We start from the raw sequence: 19,874 nt of genomic DNA, 5'->3' as shown, positions 1-19,874 counted from the left end.
TGGGGAATTGCTGCCCTGGGGACAGATGTTGTAGCTTTACAGATCCTTTATGCCTGCACTAAGGAGCCATAGAGTAGTGATGAGCTGGGCCCTTCCTCTCTCTCTCTGAGTCTGTATGTCTCTTTGTTTCTTTGTGTCTCCTTTCAATCTGAGTTTATGCCTCTCTTCCAAACTCTTTCTGTGTCTCTCTTGATGACATTGTAACTCTCTGCCTGATCCTCTGTCTCCCTTTCCATTTCTCTCACTCTGTCTCCTGTCTCTCTGTGTTTCATTCTGCCTGTCTGTTTTTCTTCCTCTCTGTCTCTCTTAACATCTGTGTTCAGGGCTGGATTAACTCTCCTGTGGGCCTGGGGCTATTAGATTTTGTGGGGGCCCTGTATACAAGTCTTTTTCCTGGGAGGGAGTTTGGGGCAGGAGGGGGCTGGGGCAGGGGATTGGCTGGAATGATTTAGTTGGGGATTGGTCCTGTTTTGAGCAGGGGGTCGGACTAGATGACCTCTTGAGGTCCCTTCCAACCCTGATATTTTATGATTGGGGTGCAGGAGGAGGTGCAGGGTCTGGAAGGGAGTTTGGTTTCAGGAGAGGGATTCTGATCTGGGGCAGGAGATTCGGATGGAGGAGGGGGTGTGAGGTGTAGGTGCCAGCCGGGAGGCGCTTACCACAGGCAGCTCCCAGCTGGTGGTGCAGCAGGGCTCAGGCAGCCTGCCTGAGCACCCTGCTGCGCCGTGGGACTTTTAGCGGCCCGGAGTTGGAGATCACTGCCTGTGATTTATTTTTGCGGGGTCCCCCTTGAGCCAGGGCCGTGGGCTGCAGCCCCTAAAGCCTCTGCCTGTATTGAACCCTCACTTCCTCCCCTCTCTTTCTCACTGACAGCTTGTAGGAGTTCTTCCTTCACATTCTGGTTCCTTGGGGGCTCTGGGCAGCACTATTACATATCAGAGATGATGCAAAGAGAGGGTCTGGGATCCAGGCTGCACACTCCCTCTCCCCCTCCTCCAGTACCCCACTGCTTTGTCTCTCACACTCCCCTCCTTCCTTCCTATCACTTGCTTACTCTCCTTCTCTCTAGTCCTTTGCCCTGCCTGGGAGGAGCCCATCGCGCACCCGAGGCAGCCACTTCCACGGGCGTCGCAGCAGTGCCATTGGCATTGAGAACATCCAGGAGGAGAAGAGGTAAGAGCTGTGGGAATGGGTGGGGTGCAGTGGGATGAAGGGTGCTGGGGGAGGGGAAGAGAGAGGAGAGGTGGGAGGAACTGAGACCAAGAGGAGATGGAGGATGGTGAAGGCTGGGGGAGGCAAGAAAAGGGAAGATGGAGAGGTGGGATCAGAGGAACAGGAAGGGGAGCAGACTGCAGAAGAAAATAGGCCTGGGACCCAGGGGAATTGAGAGGAGGTAGGAAGGGAAAGAAGTCGGGGAGGGGTAGACAAGGGAAATGGGAGGGAGGCAGGACCAGAGTGAAGGGGAGAAGAGATGGGAACAGGAGTGTAGTAGACAGGACCTTCATCAAACAGAGTAGATGATGATCCAGGATTCCTGCCTGTCCTGTTCCATCCCCACTGTGACAAAAACAGTTCTGCTGTGCGCATGTGAGAGGAGAGTGGAGAAAAATACATTTTTTCCATTTTTTTTTTTTTAGAGAGTAACTAAATCTTGTGAATTTTAAAAGAAATAATTGTGAGAGTTTTCTTAACATGCTATAATCAAAATGGCTGAGGTTTGAGACTTGCAGACTATCATAGAAGTAGCATTCACAGAAGAGCAGAGCACAGCCTTCGTCCAGGGCTTAATGTAGCTGAGTTATGAGCATTTGAAAATTGCACATTGAGTAGTAGAGGTTATTTTGTTAAACTCTTAATGGGCCCCAAAAGGGGTGCTGTGCATTAGGGGTTCAGTGTATGCCAGATCCAAAGCCCAGTCCTTTGAACTTCTGTATACGCCACATGAAACCTTCCCAATTGTTCACGAAATCCAGGAATCTGTCAACGGACTCAGTGTAGAGAAGAGAACCCCCTCTCCCAGCATGCAGACAGCCATGACCATCACCACGGGTAAAATCTGTGCCTGTGAAGTCTCTCCCCATGTCTCTTTCTCTTGCCCTTTCTTAAGAGAGACACTGACAGACTTATTTGTATTTAAAATGATGTATTTTTTTAGAACAAAAAATTATATAGAGGCAAGTTCCCATTAACAATGTATCTAAAATAAAAAACTGTCACAACACTCGCACTTTTTGTGGCTTACCTTTAACGACAATTTTACATCTCTTATAAATACATTCCTCAGCCCAGCCCTTTGTGTTACTCACCTCCCTGTCCTCTTCAAGGATGTTTAAAGATTTCCTGCAAAGGTGGAAAAATGGGTCTGTGCCCTTATTTTCTTCTTTATAATACAGAAAGAAGGTGTTGGGTTTCTTTAGATTTTCTTCTGCTTGTTTTCACTTCAGATATATCAGGAATGCGAAGCCTGCTCTTCCCTGCATTTGCTGGTTGACTCTTGAGATGAAGACTGGGAGTTTTCTCAGCTCCTAATTGAAGGGGCTGCACTGCAGAATAATTCACACAGAGATTTCCTCACAAATATATTAGTTAAATAGGTGTCAGCAAAAACACAAGTTTGATACAGTCTGAAAGAAAAACCACTGCTGCTCTCAGTTAGTCAAATGTCACCTCCTTAGCATGTTTGACACTATAAATATATATCTCCAGTCAACTGTAGAGTCTTCCAGGTTAGATAAGATCTGAATTTCTAGTGGGATGGGGGTGGGGGGAGCAAGTTGAGAAGAAATTTTAAAAACTCAAACCCTTTCAGGCCTTTATGATAAAAATAAAAGAAGCATAAAAAGGCCCAGTCCTGATATGTTCTTCCTTTGTAGACCACTTAAGAAGATTGCTGTGTTCCAGCACCTTGTACCTGTGTCCCCCATAGAAATCCCTCTCTGTATTTCCCCTTGTAGGAAGCATTAGGTAACACAGTGGTAATTCATGTCTCATGTAGCTGGTTTTCCTTTCACTCCAGTAGGGATGTTGCTGACAGAATCCAGAAGGTGCTGGAGAGTCCAGGACCCTTTTTTGACCTGAAGTCTGATGGCTCCTCCAGTCCCAGTTCCCCAGAGTTCCCAAACAGGAAGAGCAAGTGAGTTGAAAATGGTCTTTCTGTTCAGGAGAAACTCTTGGTGTCCCTGGGGAAGGCTTCAGCATGGCAGGTGTCTCACTTTTTGTCCCCTCACATAGGTACCTTGACTGCAAAGAATGTGGTCGCTAGTGATTAGAGCCAGCGAACGGGAGTTAGTTCTGCCGGGTTCTATTCCTGGCTCTGATACTGACCATGGATGAGTGACTTCCCCTCTCTGGATGATCCCCCACATCAATATGGATGATTACAATAAAGCTGCCTCACAGGGACTTGTAAGGCTTTGTTAATGTCTGCAAAGCACTGGAAGGGTCTTGGGTGGATGGTGCAAAATGAGATCTGCAATGATGGTGATAACTTTGGACTTGGATTTCAGAACCCTCTCCAATCAAACATCAGGATATTGTGTGATGCAGCCACTCTCACGCTCCTCATCCAATGTGAGTAGCTGCTGTAGTGGAGTGAGGGAAAATGAAACATCTGAGGAAGAGGAGAATGAGATGGTGAGTGTAGGATTTATGAGCCCTAAAATACAGAGATTCCCTCCCCCTCACACTCTGGGTCCCCCCCTTCTCCTGCTTACCCCTAACACCAGCTGTGTCCTGGGGCCTAATAGGTCTACCCCAGTTGTGAGCCTAACTGTGGGCAAGTGGATAAAAGTTTGTAAAGTATTACAGTAATCTATAACAATGAATGCTGATAGGAAAAGCTGGAAAAGGAACACAGACTGAATTAGTCTGAATGAAAAGACCAATGTTATAACTCAAGGACTATATTAAGCTCATGCCTGGAAAACAAAGTGGGGGACTGGAAATCAATGGACCAAATTAGTGTATCAAAAATTAGGCCTAATTGGTGGGCAAAATAATCATAGAATAAAAGTATAGAAGTGTAGGACTGGAAGGGACCTCAGTAGGTCATCTAGTCCAGTCCCCTGCACTCAAGTCAGGACTGAGTAATAACTAGACCATTCCTGACAGACGTTTGTCTAACATGTTCTGAAAAACCTCTAGTGATGGTGTGATGTTCCCCTGTGTTATCTGGACCAGTGATCTGCTAGGTCACTCCAATCCTTGACTCTAGGAGCCAGCCTTACCCTGCTCTGCTGTGAGAACTCCCACTCCCAGGCTGGTCACGCACAGCCTCTAGCATGTAAGCTACATGAGTGAGCACTTTTGGCCAGCTGCTGCTTGGATTGTGCAATCGAATGACACTAGCCAATATCTCCAGTCCCAGACACAACCCTAGGAACCTCCATCTTGCAGTGTCCAGTTGTGTCCAGTTCTTCAATTTAACAAAGAAATTGATATGTACCAGGCTTGTTATCCCAAGGTGAGTCTCTGACATGCTTCAAACCAAATGCACTGGTTCAGGTAGAATAAACAAACAAATGTATTAACTACAAAAGATAGATTTTCAGTGATTATAAGTCAAAGCACAAGAAGTCAGATTTGGTCAAATGAAATAAAGGCAAAATGCATTCTAAGCTGATCTTAACACTTTCAGTGCCCTTACAAACTTAGATGCTTCTCACCACAGGCTGACTGGTTGCCCTTAAGTCAGGCTCTCCCCTTTGATCAGCGCTTCAGTCGCTTGGTGGTGGTGTCTGTAGATGGAGGTGGAAGAGAGAGAGAGCATGGCAAATGTCTCTCCCTTTTATCATGTCCTTTCTTCCCTCTTGGCTTTCCCCCCCCCCTTCAGAGTCAGGTGAGCATTACCTCGTCTTAGTCCCAAACTGACCAAGGGAAGGGGAGTGACTCACTCGAGAGTCCAACAGATCCATTGTTGCTGCCTAGGCCAGTGTCCTTTGTTCCTGTGAGGCTGGGCTGGGTTTGTCCCATACATGCCCTGATGAGGTGTGAACTGCTCCTGGAGAGTTTTGCCTCGGCTTGTTTTAAGCCATGAGGTCACATTTTCAGACTCGTAACTATATACATGAAATTACAACCTATAACATTACTATAACAACAATGCTCAGTGCATCATGAGCCTTCCGAAGACACCTGAGATGACAAACTTTGCATTGGATACCACACAATCATATTATAAGGATGAATATGGGGGTGCAAGGTGTTCCCCTGAGGTACAGAGCATCACAGATGGAGATTCCACAACTTCCCCAGGCAATTTAGTCCAGTGCTCAACTACCCTGACAGTTAAGAAGTTTTTCCTAATGTCCAACCTAAACCTCCCTTGCTGCAATTTAAGCCCGTTGCTTCTTGTCCTATCCTCAGAGGTTAAGAAGAACAATTTTTCACCCATCTCCTTTTATGTATTTGAAAACTGTTATCCCCTCCCCCAGTCTTCTTCAGACTAAACAAACCCAATTTTTTTCAATCTTCTGTCATAGGTCATGTTTTCTAGACCTTTAATAATTTTTGTTGCTCTCCTCTGGACTTTCTCCAATTTGTCCACATCTTTCCTGAAATGTGGCTCCCAAAACTGGACACAATACTCCAGCTGAGGCCTTATCAGCGCGGAGTAAAGCAGAAGAATTACTTCTCGTGTCTTGCTTACAACACTCCTGCTGATACCTCCCAGAATGATGTTTGCTTTTTTTCCAACAGTGTTACACTCTTGACTCATATTTAGCTTGTGGTCCACTATTGACCCCCAGATCCCTTTCCGCAGTACTCCTTCCTAGGCAGTCATTTCCCATTTTGTATGTGTGCAACTAATTGTTCCTTCCTAATTGGAGTACTTTGCATTTGTCCTCATTGAATTTCATCCTATTTACTTCAGACCATTTCTCCAGTTTTTCCAGATCATTTTGAATTTGAATCCTATCCTCCAAAGCACTTGCAACCCCTCCCAGCTTGGTATCACCTGCAAGGTTTATAAGTATACTCTCTATGCCATTATCTAAATCATTGATGAAGATATTGAATGGAACCAGAGCCAGGACTGATCCCTGCAAGACCCCACTCAATATGCTATTACAGCTTGATTGTGAACCACTGATAACTACACTCTGGGAATGGTTTTCCAATCAGTTATGCACCCACCTTTTGTAGCTCCACCTAGGTTGTATTTCCCTAAGTTTATGAGAAGGTCATGTGAGACAGTATTAGAAGCCTTATTAAATTCAAGATATACCAGATCTGCCACTTCCTCCCATTCACCAAGGCTTATTACTCTGTCAAAGAAACTATTCAGTTGGTCTGACATGATTTTGTTCTTGACAAATCAGTGATGACTGTTACTTATTACCTTCTTATATTCTAGGTGTTTGCAAATTGATTGGTTGATTATTTGCTCCATTTTCTTTCCTGGTACTGAAGTTAAGCTGACTGTTCTGTAATTCCCTGGGTTGTCCTTATTTCCCTTTTTATAGATTGGCACTGCATTTGCCTTCTTCCAGTCCTCTGGAATCTCTCCAGTCTTCCATGAGTTTTCAAAGATAATTGCTAATGGCTCAGATATCTCCTCAGTCAACTCCTTGAGCATTCTAGGATGTATTTCATCAGGCCCTGTCGACTTGAAGACATCTAACTTGTCTAAGTAATTTTTAACTTGTACTTTCCCTATTTTACATAAGAACATAAAAACAACCATACTGGCTCAGACCAATGGTCCATCTAGCCCATTATTCTGTCTTCCACCAGTGGCCAATGCCAGGTGGGATTCAGAGGGAGTGAACAGAATAGGCAGTCACTGAGTGATCCATCCCCTATTACACACTCCCAGCTTCTGGCAAACAGAAGCTAGGGACTCAGAGGCTAGCTGCAGATCCTACCTCATTTTCACTAGCATTCACTATGTTAGACATCTGATCACTACTAAACTTTTTGGTGAAAACTGAGACAAAAGTCATTTAGCACTTCTGCCAGTTCCACATTTTCTGTTATTGTCTTTTCCCCACTCACTGAGTAATCAGCCTACCCTGTCCTTGGTCTTCCTCTTGCTTCTAATGTATTTGGAGAATGTTTAATGAGGGGATGAGTGATTCCACCGAGCAATTCCTCTTGGGATCCTCCAAAAGACTTTTAGGGGAAAATTAGAAGATGGTGGCTGAATGAAAGACCAGAATACAAGAAGAAGCAAGCTTCACCATCCTGGCTGTCACCCCCACCATCTTTTGGGACGCTGGGAATCACCATGACACTGCTGGGCCTTTGTCATCCTGATCCTGAGAGATGTCCTGATGAGACTATGTCAAAGAGAGGGACCCAGATGACCCTGCCACCTCCATCAGCTAAATGCCAGCCATCACCTGGGATGGGAGACTTTGTCTCCCTTTCTCCCTCCGCCCAGCGGCATCCTTTGTTTTCCCTACCTTATTTATTTTCTTTCTATCTCTCGCCTTCTGTTTAATAACAGTCTGACTTAGCTGGCCAAGACTGCATTTTTTATTTATTTATTTATTTTTGCAACACTGCTGTAAGCCTGCTGCCAGGAAGGTAGAAAAAAGCAATGTCTTAAACGGCCCAGTGCTGGTACAAGTTTGCCAGGTCTCAGATTGGGTGATCAGCCCATGTGCTGTGTTTCTCCATCAGCAAGATTGCAAATGAGAGTCAGCACCAGAAATAGAAGCTGCATTTTCTATCTTTTCTGTTCCCTTTTATGTGTGTCTATGTTTTGTTTTCAAGAAAACTGGATCAGATTTTAGAGGCAGCTCCAGCTCCTCTCAGCTAACTTCTCTTTTCCCCACAAAGGACAGTTATTATCCTCTTTAATACCATCTAATATTGCCAGTTCCTTCTAAAAACTCTCTCCAGCAAAAGGGAAAGGCAACAAGAGATGTTATTAAAATGAAAGCCTTGTGTAAAACTTTACATTTCAAATGCTTTGACTATTTTTCCTTCTTTTCTGTATCTTTAATAAAAGGTTAAAAGATTTGTAATGGTATGTTTGCCATGTTACTAAGGAGGCTGAGGTCTCTGTATACCAAACCCCAAACTGTTTAATGTTGGACAGTGACATGTTAACAGTGACTTTTGGGGCCCATTTATTCCATCAAAATTAATACAATTGTTCCCCAAAAGATTCCCCTCCTCCCACACTCCAGTTGTGTCCTCCCAAGAGATCCCACTTTATTTAAATTCTCCCTTCTTCTGGGTACACTGGGTCTGTCCATGTTTACAAAGTGTCTTCCTAAAATATCCCTTCTTTCCCCTCTCCAGGAGCTGATAGGCTCTCTTGAGGGCCCTCAGAAGCGGGATTCCCTGGTTCAGAGTGTGTGGCTGGATGACAGTGTGGGCACACCCAGTAGTGCTAGCTCACCAGGTAAACTGTGCTCCTACCTCCCTCTCTAGAACATGTGAGGGAGTGGAGAGGTAAAGAGACAGCAGCAGCACCTGTTCTCAGTACCCAGAATGGGAGGAGTGCAGGGAGGTGAAGTGGAGTAGCAAAGGGCTGGAGAGGAACACAAACTAGTGAGGGAGCGTAGAGAAGGGGGACAGGGAGATGTGAGGCGAGAGTTGAGAATGAGGGCACTTAGGATGTTCACAATATAAATGCTTTGATACATATGGGAGTGGGGAGATGGCGGGGGGGACTTTTAGGTAAATCCTGTGGACAGCATGTGTGTGTGTGTGTATACGCGCGCATACACACACAATATATATATACACATACACACAGAGACAGATTATAGACAGGGCTAGCAGACCTGTCTGCTATTATGGTTGCCTGCCACTTCCCATTATAAGACCCTGTTTTCATGTGCTTATAACTTTGTCAGACTTTAACTGTTTGGGCTGAAATTGCTGATGCTGGGTGTCTGCCTCAGGCTGATTTTGAGGGGGGAGGGGAAAGGGGGGGAAATTCAGTGAAATTGGTTTAGCTGTTTCTAGCAATTAGATTACCTTTTTTTCCCATGTTAAAAAAAAAATCATGAGACTTTTCTCAGAACAGCTCTCACGCCCCCATGGTTTGGAGCAGGCAGGGATTAAAATTTGGAGCAGGAGGGTGTCAGGGATGTGACTTTCGCTATCCCTGTGAAAATCCAACCAAACTTGGCCAGATTAAAAGCCTTTGAAAAATTACATATGCTCAACACAGACTTGCTAGAGCTAAACAACTAAAATCTCCGAAGAGTCCATTGTCACTGAGCATACTGCATCCCCTCCTAGCACTGACCAGCAAATGCATGTGCCATCCCCACAGAGTGACTGAGCATGTTCCGTCCCCTCTCATCTTCACACATGACAGGACTGCACCTGTGCCACCTCCATGGAGCAATTCAGCATATTCCAACCCATGGCTACAGGAGCTCAGACTGACTTCCCCTGTTGTTGATGCTTCCAGACTGGGGTGGAATAAGATGAGATGGGATAAGAAGCTTAGGGAGGGAGACTAGGACTGGAAGCCAGTTTGCTGGGGAGTGAGGGGAGGCGGAGGGAAGGAGGAGAGGGACAAATTGTATGAGGAGTTGGGAGGGGAAGACTAGGACTGGCTGAGCAAGGTGACTGGGATGAGAAGCCTGAAGAATGGAGACTGGGCCTGGGGAATGGAACCAGATAGAGTCTCTGCAGTAACAGGAGTTTCCCTCCCTGCAGGGCTATATATCAGGCTGACATTGATATTAAGTTAGGGTATGGAGCCAGACCTCAGGATTTCCAGAGCAGCAGCAGCAGCGTCCCCCTCTCATTATATCCCATGTAGGGCCCTGGCAATGGTGATATGTTGGGTGGCACTCAGGTCCCTGCCTTGAGTGGTCTGGTCTTATTGGGAGTAGTGGGGAAGAGATGATGTGTGGCAGGAGAACAGACTTGTACAGGGGCTGATGTTCCGGAACATGGAGGCGCAGGAGAACCTGAGAAATTAGAGCTCTTAGTGATCTATTACAACTACTCCAATTTGAGAAGTAGGTCAGCAATTCAGTGTGTAAAACTCTGAAACTCCACGGTGTCAGCTCATACTGGGATGGTGTAGACCAGTTTTTGTAGGATTCGGTTCATGTAAAGCCCCAGAGAATATTAACTCTGCCCTCTAGTGATGCCATGCAGCAACCATACAATTAAGATGGATGCCTAGCAGAGTTTGTGATCCCACATTAGACTAAACCAACTTTTGGAGACAGTTTTTCCGTATTGTTTCCTCTCGTTTCTCCCTACAGGGCAGAATTAAGGTTGTTTGGGAGTCCTAATTTAGCATGCTCAGACCTTAACATGTCTGCATGTCTTTGAAGTTTAACTTGAACTCTGAACCTGCTGGGGACATAATGCTTGTTTTGGAGATCATTACATCATCTCTATAATATTTTTTCACCCTAAAATGCTGCTCTGATCTCTCAATTCAGTGATTGTCTGGGAAATATACAACATAAACTAGGGACTTCCACCCGATCCCAGTCAGTGCAGAGTCCATAAGAGGGAAAGGGAAGTAACATTTTACTGAAAAACAAGGCAGAGATTTCCAGTGCAATAACAAACAAGCAGATTGGTGCCCCAAAGGGATGAAGGGGGGAGAAGCAGCTCCAAATGCCAATTTCATGGTAGGGTGTTTTTTTGTTTGTTTTGTTTAATTCTTCTCCTCTGCCCTGAAGTTCAGCAGGTAGGAGGGGTGGTGGGTAGTTCCAGCAGCAACATGGGGAATAGGAGTAATTAACAGCTACCACAACAGCACATTCCCCTCAGCAGCCAGCTAGGAACCCACATATTACGTTCAGTGATGGAGTCAGGCTGCAGGGTCTCCAGAGCAGTGGAACCAGGCAGCAGCATCTCTCCTATACTGCAGTATGACAAGAGGTGAATTCTGGGGGAGGAGCTTCAGATTTTCCACAGCAGCAAAGCATCCCTTTCTGCCAGGCTAGATAGTACTCACAAGGCTATATCCAGAATCAGGGTCTTCACAGCAGCAGTATGCAGTCTGTGCCTGCAGGGCTTCAGAGGAACCCATTAACAATGTCCATCGTTGGGGTGGAGCCAGGCCCAGCAGCAGAAGAGTGTTCTTGGCTGCAAGCCTATAGATCAACCTTTTTATAGATGTTATTTGTGGGATGGAGGCAGGCACCAGAGTCTCTGCAGCAGCAACAGGTTCCTTCCCCATAGGGCTATATAGGTGCCTGGCATTGCTGTTGAACTTGGGGATGGGGGTAGGCCCAGGATTTCTGCTGCAGCAGCAGCAGTAAAAGAAGCAGCCTCAGCATATCCCTCTCATCCGGTCCCTGTAGCCCCCTGGCAATGGTGATACCCTGACTCCCTATCTTAAGTGGCCCCGTGTTATCGTCAGCAGTGGGGAAGGGGAGATGATGTGAGATGACAGGAGACGAGGCTCACAAAGGCTCTGATATTCCGGCACAGGAGAACCTGAGGATGCTGGTGTTGAAACCCTGGAAGAAGAGGAGTCTCCAGCAGGGATTGTTGTTAGTGCAGGGGAAGGAAAGAGCCACTTTTCAGGGCTGCTGTTAGTGGTGGAGAAGGAAAGAAGCCAGATAGAGGGGATTGGTGTGAGGAAGGAGTCACAGAGCTGGGCTAGTCTCAGGGGATGAACTGAAGAAATAGACACTGAGGGGGCTGGTGTGAGGGACACGTGGAGAAGGAGCCACCTTAGAGGGCTATTAGTGGAAAGGGCCAGCAAAAGAGTAAGGGACAGAGGTGGGGATTAGCACAGCGGGGCCTGGTGTTTGGGGCAAGGGAGGAGATTCTGGTCTTTAATATCTCCACCCCTTGGGAGCTCTCTGTGGTTTGGGAAGGCCATCAGGAAGCCAAGCCCTAACTCCATGGAATGGTGGGGTGGCTGCCCTCAGACTTGGTATCAGGCATCACAGAAGTGTGAACCCTCTTGGCACCTGATGGTGGCAGGGCTTTCACTGTTCCTCCATGGCAGTTGTACAGGGGCAGGTCTCTAAAGCATCCAAACTGGCCCAGGTGACAGGAGGCATCTCCCTGCCACATCCTGAGTACATCAACACTGCCTCTGCACAAGTGGCAGGGAATAGGGGCCCAGGAAGAGGGATTGGAAACTGGTGGGATTTCTGCACCCGCAGGGAGAGACAGACACAAATGGGGACTGAGGAACCAGGGTAAGTTCTGATTAACCTACTTCACTTTTGTAGTGAATTTTGTTGTGTGAGCAGTAGGTGTATTGTGTAGGCAGTAAAAGCACCAGCGCCCTGTGGTTAGATGTGATCCCACCTTGTCCACAGGCCTTGTGGTATTTATGGACAGTTCAGGACTCCTGGACAATACCCCACTCCTCCTTGCTTCCAGAAAGGGAGTGAACAGGATCAACAGTTTCATCCAGCCAGGTCAACTCCTTCTAGCTGGCCTCTATCCTTGTCTCGCAGAACTTGGTCCCATCTAACCATACAGCCTTTTTATTAAACTGCTTCAGACTCCTCACTTCTCTCCCCTCCCCTCCTTTACACCCTGCTGCCTCATCACATTCACTTTGGTCCCATCCTAGAGCTGAGCCAGAGCCATGAAGTTCCGATCCAAACCACACCTGAATATGAGGATGTCCAGGCCCATCTCTGTCCAATCCTCCCACTTGGGAAAACCTCTGTCACCCCATATCTCCTTCCACCAACAAGAGCCAGGCTCTCTTGCTTAACTGCTCCCCTCTCAGCCCATATAGCAGGGGAGTGGAAGCTGGTTGACTCCCTGGACATCTCTGTTTGTGTAAGAGACCCTGGAGATAAATCTCTCAGAGGCTGGTGGATCATGCCCCAACATTTGCAGTCAGGATTAGACACTCCATGGTTAATGGTAATGTTCAGCTCCAGACTTTCCTTGAGATTTCCCTCCTGCTGGCTGGGGGTGGGTGGCTATGCCTAACAATTGCATGCTAAGGGGCCAGTGATCTAGTACCACTTCATAGCTCATCCGTGGACTTAAAGGCAGCTCCTGACCTTGCTCCCCTAGTTAGCGACGGTTTGTCAAAAAGATAGAGAACAGGAAAGCCGGTGTGAAAGTGCAGAAGGGAATGCAGATTTGTACCTTGGTTGCTGCCCTGCACCATGGGAGATCCAAGGTTAAAATGGGGAAACCCTGCAGACGTTATCACAGCCAAATGATAATAAAAATGAAAGCCCAAGAAGCAGGATAGAAATGGTCCCTGGGGGCAGACTGTTGATTGCAGACTCCATTAAAACAGAAAAGGGTCTGTGATGTCATCACCCCCAACAGTCTGAGTCTTGTCACAGCAATGGAGGATGATGCAGAAAGGAAGGGTCTGTGGGATGGGTTGAGCCCTTTGGGGATGGACGGGGCCTTTCCTGGAGATGCTGGAGGGGTTGAGATGGAATGTAATGAGATTGGGAGTAAACAAAAGTGGAGAAGGGCTTTTCCTAGAGAGTGTGGGGAAAAAACTGGGGCAAGGATATTTAGATTTACTCAAGTGATAAAAACAGCACATGGTGCTCTTGACGGAATGTAAAAAATACATCACAAAAATACCCTGAGTGCAGCAGTACAATTTAATATTCCCAGACAAAATGACATTAAAATAAAGATAAGGTTTCTAGCACAAATTAATAATTCAGCATACTCCATGTTACAGGGGTGATGTATTTATGCCAAAACTGAGCACTATGGTACTGAAATGTGGTGGGATGATTCCCATAATTGGAATGTTAAAATCAATGGTTATAACCTATTTAGGAATGTTTAAGTGGGCAAAAGGAGGAGTGGCAGTCTGTCAAAAATGGCATTATTTGTTTCCGATTCACTGATACCTCAGAAGAAAGTGATCTTGAGTGCTTATGGATCAATGTCCTAACTGGTAAAGCATGAGACTGAGAATTAGTTGGTGTCTGCTATAGATAACCAAATCACAGTAAAGAACAGGAAGATTGGTTCCTTATACACCAATGTATAATGTGTAGGAGGAAAAAAGTCTGTGTGATAATCGGGGATTTCAATTTGAGTGACATATGCTGTGGGTCTCATACTGCCAGTACTAAAATATCCTGGAATTTCTAGGTATTATAGATGACAATTTCCTAACTTAAAAAGTGTTGCATCCAACCCAGGGGAGTTCTATATTAGCTCTCCTTTTGAGAGATAATGAAGAATTGATCACAAAACTAAAAATGAACAGTAACTTAGGTACAAGTGATCATGACTTGATCATATTTAGATTATGCAAACAGAGTAAAGTCCAGACCAGTACTGTATATATTTGGTGCTTTAAGATGGCTGATTTGACAAAGCAGAAAACAATTATGAGAGAAACAGCTGGGAGAAATAATGCAATCAGAAATGTGAATGATAATTGGGAATTGTTTAAGAACACCTTGCTAGATACTCAAAAAGCCACAATCCAACAAACAAGGAAGAAGGCCATATTGGTTTAAAAAACTGACATGGTTTAGAGGGGAAATGAAGGCAGCTGTTAAAAAATATATAACAAATGAAAGTAAGGGGAAGTTCACAGTAATGAATATAAATCAGAATCTAGCAAATATAGAAAATTGATAAGGGAAGCAAAGGGACACAAAGAGAAATCTATGGCCAGCAGAGTTAAGGACAATAACTTATAATGATTATTATCAATAATAATGCAAAAAGCGCAGAAGTGTTCAAAAATATTTGTTCTGTATTTGGGGGGGGAAGATGATGTAATCAGTCATAACAAATGATAATACTATTCACAGTCCATTAGTATCTCAGGAGGATATTAAACAGAGGCTACTAAAGTTGGACATTTTAAAATCAACAGGTCCAGATAACTTTCATCCAAGAGTTTTAAAAGAGCTGGCTGAGGAGCTTGCTGGACTGTTAATGTTTATTTTCAATACGTCTTGGAACACTGGGGAAGTTCCAGAAGACTGGAAGAACACTTAACATTGTGCCATTATTTAAAAAGGGTAAACGGGATGACTTCGGTGATTATAGGTCTGTCAGTCTGACAGTGATACTAGGCAAGATAATGGCGTGGCTGATAGAGGCCTCATAAAGAATTAAAGGAGGGTAATGTAATTAATGCCAATCAACATGGGTTATGGAAAACAGATCCTGTCAACAAACTTGATAACTTTTATTGATAAGATTACAAGTTTGGTTGATAAATGTAATCGTGTTGATGTAACAGACTTCTGTAAGCCATTTGACTTGGTACCACATGACATTTTGATTAAAAAAACTGGAAAAATATAAAATTAACCTGGCACACATTAAATGGAGTTAAAGCTGGCTAACTGATAGGTCTCAAAACATAATTGTAAATGGGGAATCATCATTGAACAGGTGTGTTTCTAGTGGAGTCCCACAGGGATTAGTTCTTGGCCCTATGCTATTTAACATTTTTATTCATGATTTGGAAGAAAACATTAAAATAATCACTGATAAAGTTTTCAGATAACACAAAAATTGGGGGAATGGAAAATAATGAAGGGAATAATGACACTCACTGACAGAGAGTGGTCTGGATCACTTAGTAAGCTGGGTGCAGGCAAACAGTATGTGTTTTAATATGGCTGAATGTAAATGTATACATCTAAAAACAAAGAATGTAGGCCATACTTATAGGAGAGGGACTCTATCCTGGGAAGCAGTGTCTCTGAAAAAGATTTGGGGTGTGATGCTGTGGCCAAAAAGAGCTAATGCAATCCTGGGGATGTATAAAAAGGGGACAAATTGGAGAGAGTCCAGCAGAGGGCAATGAAAATGCTTAGGGGGCTGGAGCACATGACTTATGAGGAGAGGCTGAGGGAACTGAGCTAATTTAGTCTGCAGAAGAGAAGAGTGAGGGGGGATTTGATAGCAGCCTTCAACTACCTGAAGGGGGGTTCCAAAGAGGATGGAGCTAAGCTGTTCTCGGTGGTGACAGATGACAGAACAAGGAGCAATGGTCTCAAGTTGCAGTGGGGAGGTCTAGGTTGGATATTAGGAAAAACTATTTCACTGGGAGGGTGGTGAAGCACTGGAATGGGTTACCTAGGGAGGTGGTGGATTCTCCTTCCTTAGAGGTTTATAAGACCCAGCTTGACAAAGCTCTGGCTGGGATGATTTAGTTGGGGTTGGTCCTGCTTTGAGCAGGGGGTTGGACTAGATGACCTCCTGAGGTCTCTTCCAACCCTCATCTTCTATGATTCTTCTCTGAATCTCGACCAGGGCTGGATTAACTTTTTGCGGGCCCCCCTGGGGAATGAAGGGGCCAGGGGCAAGAGCATAGTGGGCAGGGTGGATTTGATTTAAATCATTAGTCAGGAAGACTCGATTTAATCATGGTTTTCTACATAAAAGTGCATTCTTGTTGGTTGTTATAACCTTAATACATATTCTTCACATCTCAGAGATAGATGTAGGTTTAATTTTTAGAAGGTACATACTATACATTTTTAAACAGTGATTTATTTTGAAAACTTTTCAGATGAGTTTTACAGCTATATCAGAAAATAAATGAGTGTTTGGTTATTTCATTTACCAAAGGTAAAGCAGATATTTATAAAGACATTGGGAGGTGAACTATCTCCAATTCAACAGGTTAATCATTAATATTTGGAGGATTTTCTTGCCACGCTGTATTAGGAGGAGAACATCATCAGGCAGACATTTAAATTGTTTTATTTAACTAAAACAACAACGTTAAGTATTCTGGATTTTTTTCTTCAACGGCAAACATATAATTTTTTAACAAAAAAAGCATATGTCCCTCGCTTCTCACATTTATCTCCAGACTTCTCCTAGTCCAGATCTATTCCACCCCCCACCCCCAACAATCTTCTATTCATTGAACATTTTGAAACTTTGTACTTTTAGAGAGAGGTAAGGGATTGATTCTGTGTACACAAATTTGCAGCGGGACAATAGAGTTGAGATCTGTTATTTCTCGCTATATATTATTTATTTATTTTAAAACATTTTTTCTGTTAACAAGCATGTTCTCTCTGGAGACACAAATCCACAATTGGAGAACTGCAAAACTAAGCATCTCTGATGGTATCTTCTAGACTGAGCACTGAGTCCCATTGGGTAGATAGAAAGATTAACCTAAATAATCTATACAGAAGCCTGTGGAACCCCATAAAATTGGGTCCCTAATCCATGAACTATTAGAACTCATTTACAAAACTTTTCTTAAACATGACATTAATATATTGTCTTATACTACAGAATTAGAATTTATAATCCCTATTCCATGATGAGATATCTTTGAGCTACAATGTATCTTAACTAAAACTATTTTTAGATAGGTTTTTTCTCCTCAAAAAGCATTTTATCAAAAAAATCCGATTTAAATTTTAAAAAAATCTGATTTTTTTTAAATTGATTTTTATCCACCCTGACAGTGGGGCATGGTGCCGGGGGGAGGACTGGTCCCCAGCTGGAGTGAGGCAGGGGCCAGGGGCAAGATGAGGACAGTGGGGCATGGCAGGAGGATTAGTCTCTGCTGACTGGAGCAAGGCAGGGGCTGGGGGCAAAAGCACAGCGGAACAGGAGCTAGGGTTGGTCCCTGGAGCAAGGGAGGGCCTGGGGGTAAACTGCAAGCACAGCAGGGCTGGGGAGTGGGTAAACAGGAGCCCTCCCCCCCCGCCGCTGTCCACATAAAATGGGTACCTACAGTCTCCATGGTTCTAACCCATTCCATTCATCTCTCTCTGCACTGAGCTGTCCCTCCGCCAGCGTGAAGAAGTGAGAATGTTCTTAATGTTTTCTTTGAATACTGTGTGGGTGCCTCAGTTTCCCCTATGCATTTCTTAAGTATCTAGGTGGTGGGATAAGGGTGCGTGATTGTTGCACAGCCCTAGGCAGGTGTGATGCTGTCTGCACAGAGAATGGCTGACACCGTCTCCTGGCAACTGATGGCCCGGGCCCCTCCCCTACAAGGTGCCAACTGAAGGTGTTGGAGAACAAAGAGATCAGGTGGCCTCCTGGCCTGGGAAAGAGTCAAAGGTCAGAGGACGGGCTGGAGGGGGTTGCAGTTTGGAGCTGGCTGGGGAAACGGAGGGAGGCTGAGGGGTCCTGTTTTCTGTACCTATAAGCTTTGTTTTGGACTGTGTTCCTGTCATCTAATAAACCTTCTGTTTCACTGGCTGGCTGAGAGTCACGGTGACTCGCAGGAAGTGGGGTGTGCAGGGCCCTGACTCCCTCACACTCCATGACATCCAGCAGCACCAAGACAGGTTCTCTTCCAGCCCCCTGGGGTGGGTGTTGGGAGTGGGAGGAGCGGAGGCTAATGTGATTACTCCTATAATCAGACTTTTAGTTTCCAGTCAGCACTGCTAACCGGACACTCAGGTCCATTCTCTACTGGAGTTTCCAGACTAAAACTGGATACCTGGCAACAGGGGGTGCCAGAAAAGCCTGAGGGGCAAGCAATCATTTTTAAAAGTGAGAGGACTAAGCCTTAAGCCGGGGGAGGGGGTAAGCAAGTGGTGGGTGGGCTAGGCAGTGGAGAGGTGCTAGTGGGCATGGCCATGTCTGCTGTACTGCCCAGGTAGGTTGGAGACCAGTCGACACAGTATCCCCAGCCCAGGTGACGTGACAGCCAGTAGTGGATTTAGAGTTAGTGCTCAGCTTCATTTTTGGGGCCCCTCCTTGGAACCCAGACAAGAAAAAAAACATTCTCTCTTAGCTCCCTTCCCCCCCCCCATTTTTCATTCTTTTTTTCTTCCTCCTCCTCCTATAAGTAATAGCAAGTAAATGAAAATAAAGTGAGGTACCTTGATTGTTTTTGTAGTCTAACTTATTTTTCCACAGACGACTTGAAAATCGCTGGGAGTCTCGGTAGACCACTTATCTTTTCAAATATTGTTTGTACCGTTAGCTAACTATTGTAAAGCACTTTGGATAAGAGCGCTTTATAAAAAAAATGTAAAAAAAAGTTGAGGTGCGGGGTCTGGTCAGGACTTAAGGTGCGGGAGGGGGTCAGGGCTGGGGGTGCAGGGTCTGGGAGGGAGTTAGGGTGAAGGAGCAAGCTGGGGGTTGGGGTGCAGGGTCTGGCCAGGAGTTACGGTGGGGGGGGGGGCCTCAGGGTTGGGGCAGGAGGTTGGGGTGTGGAGTGCTTACTTGGGGTAGCTCCTGTTTGGTGAGAGGGGTGCAGGTGGGAATGTGGGTGGGGGTGCAGCTCCCGTTTAGTGCTCAGGGTGGGGATGTGGGGCGGTGCAGGAGTCAGGGCATGGGGGGGGGGGCTGGGTCTGTGGGGGGATGCAAGAGTCAGGGCTGGGGTCATGGGTGTGTGTGAGGGGGGTGCAGGAGTCAGAGCAGGGGACTCGGGGTGTGAGAGGGTCATGGGGGTGCTCCCTGCCTCGAGCAACTCACGGCAAGGGGCTGGAGGGGGTATGTCCCGATTCCACCCCCTTCCCCAAAGCCCTGACTCGCATCTTCTCCACCTCCTCCCCTGAGCAGCAAGTGCACTGCAGCCCCGCTCCTCCCCCTCCCTCGTGGCGGCAAACAGCTGTTTGGAGGCGGAGGAAGCGCTGGGAGGGGGAGCGGCAGGAACGTGGCACGCTCGGGGGAAGAGGCGGGGAAGGAGGGAGCTTGGCTGCCGGCGGAGCCTGCCCTGCAGCAGGAGCCAGCAGGACCAATCTTCTGCCCCTGCAGGAGAGAGCGGTGGGTGCAGAAGAGCGGGCCGGGGCCCCTTTGGAGCTTGGGCCCGGCGCCATGGCTAAACCCAGTACTGATCTTGAGTAGGGGTAGAGAGGTTGTTTTACCCCTGCATTTTGCACAGGTGTGAATGCTATTGGAATACTGTGTCCCGTTCTGGTGTCCACAATTCAAGAAAGATGTTGATAAATTGGAGAGGGTTCAGAGAAGTGTCACCTGAATGATATTAGAAAACATCCCATATAGTGATAGACTTAAGGAGCTCAATTTATTTAACAAAGATAAGATTAATGGATGACTTGATCACA

General features: G+C 45.8%; 1 protein-coding gene across 6 annotated transcripts in view; it reads left to right on the top strand.

Annotated features, from left to right (window-relative positions):
• The window catches only part of LOC141974649 (rap1 GTPase-activating protein 1-like), a 58,932-nt gene that overhangs the window by 34,780 nt on the left and 4,278 nt on the right, over positions 1-19,874 (top strand). For 5 of the 6 annotated variants that reach the window (XM_074934576.1, XM_074934557.1, XM_074934549.1 and 2 more), the window contains 4 exons: positions 1,070-1,173; positions 3,017-3,133; positions 3,507-3,633; positions 8,254-8,356. In XM_074934576.1, coding sequence (XP_074790677.1) covers positions 1,070-1,173; positions 3,017-3,133; positions 3,507-3,633; positions 8,254-8,356 — 451 coding nt within the window. The remainder of the gene's footprint in view (positions 1-1,069; positions 1,174-3,016; positions 3,134-3,506; positions 3,634-8,253; positions 8,357-19,874) is intronic. The other variant, XM_074934539.1, reaches the window with a different exon arrangement.

The sequence above is a fragment of the Natator depressus genome, chromosome 1 (genome assembly GCF_965152275.1).
Source record: "Natator depressus isolate rNatDep1 chromosome 1, rNatDep2.hap1, whole genome shotgun sequence".
NCBI lineage: Eukaryota > Metazoa > Chordata > Testudines > Cheloniidae > Natator > Natator depressus.
Note: the sequence above shows the minus strand (reverse complement) of the source record. Positions and strands in the feature narration are given on the sequence as shown.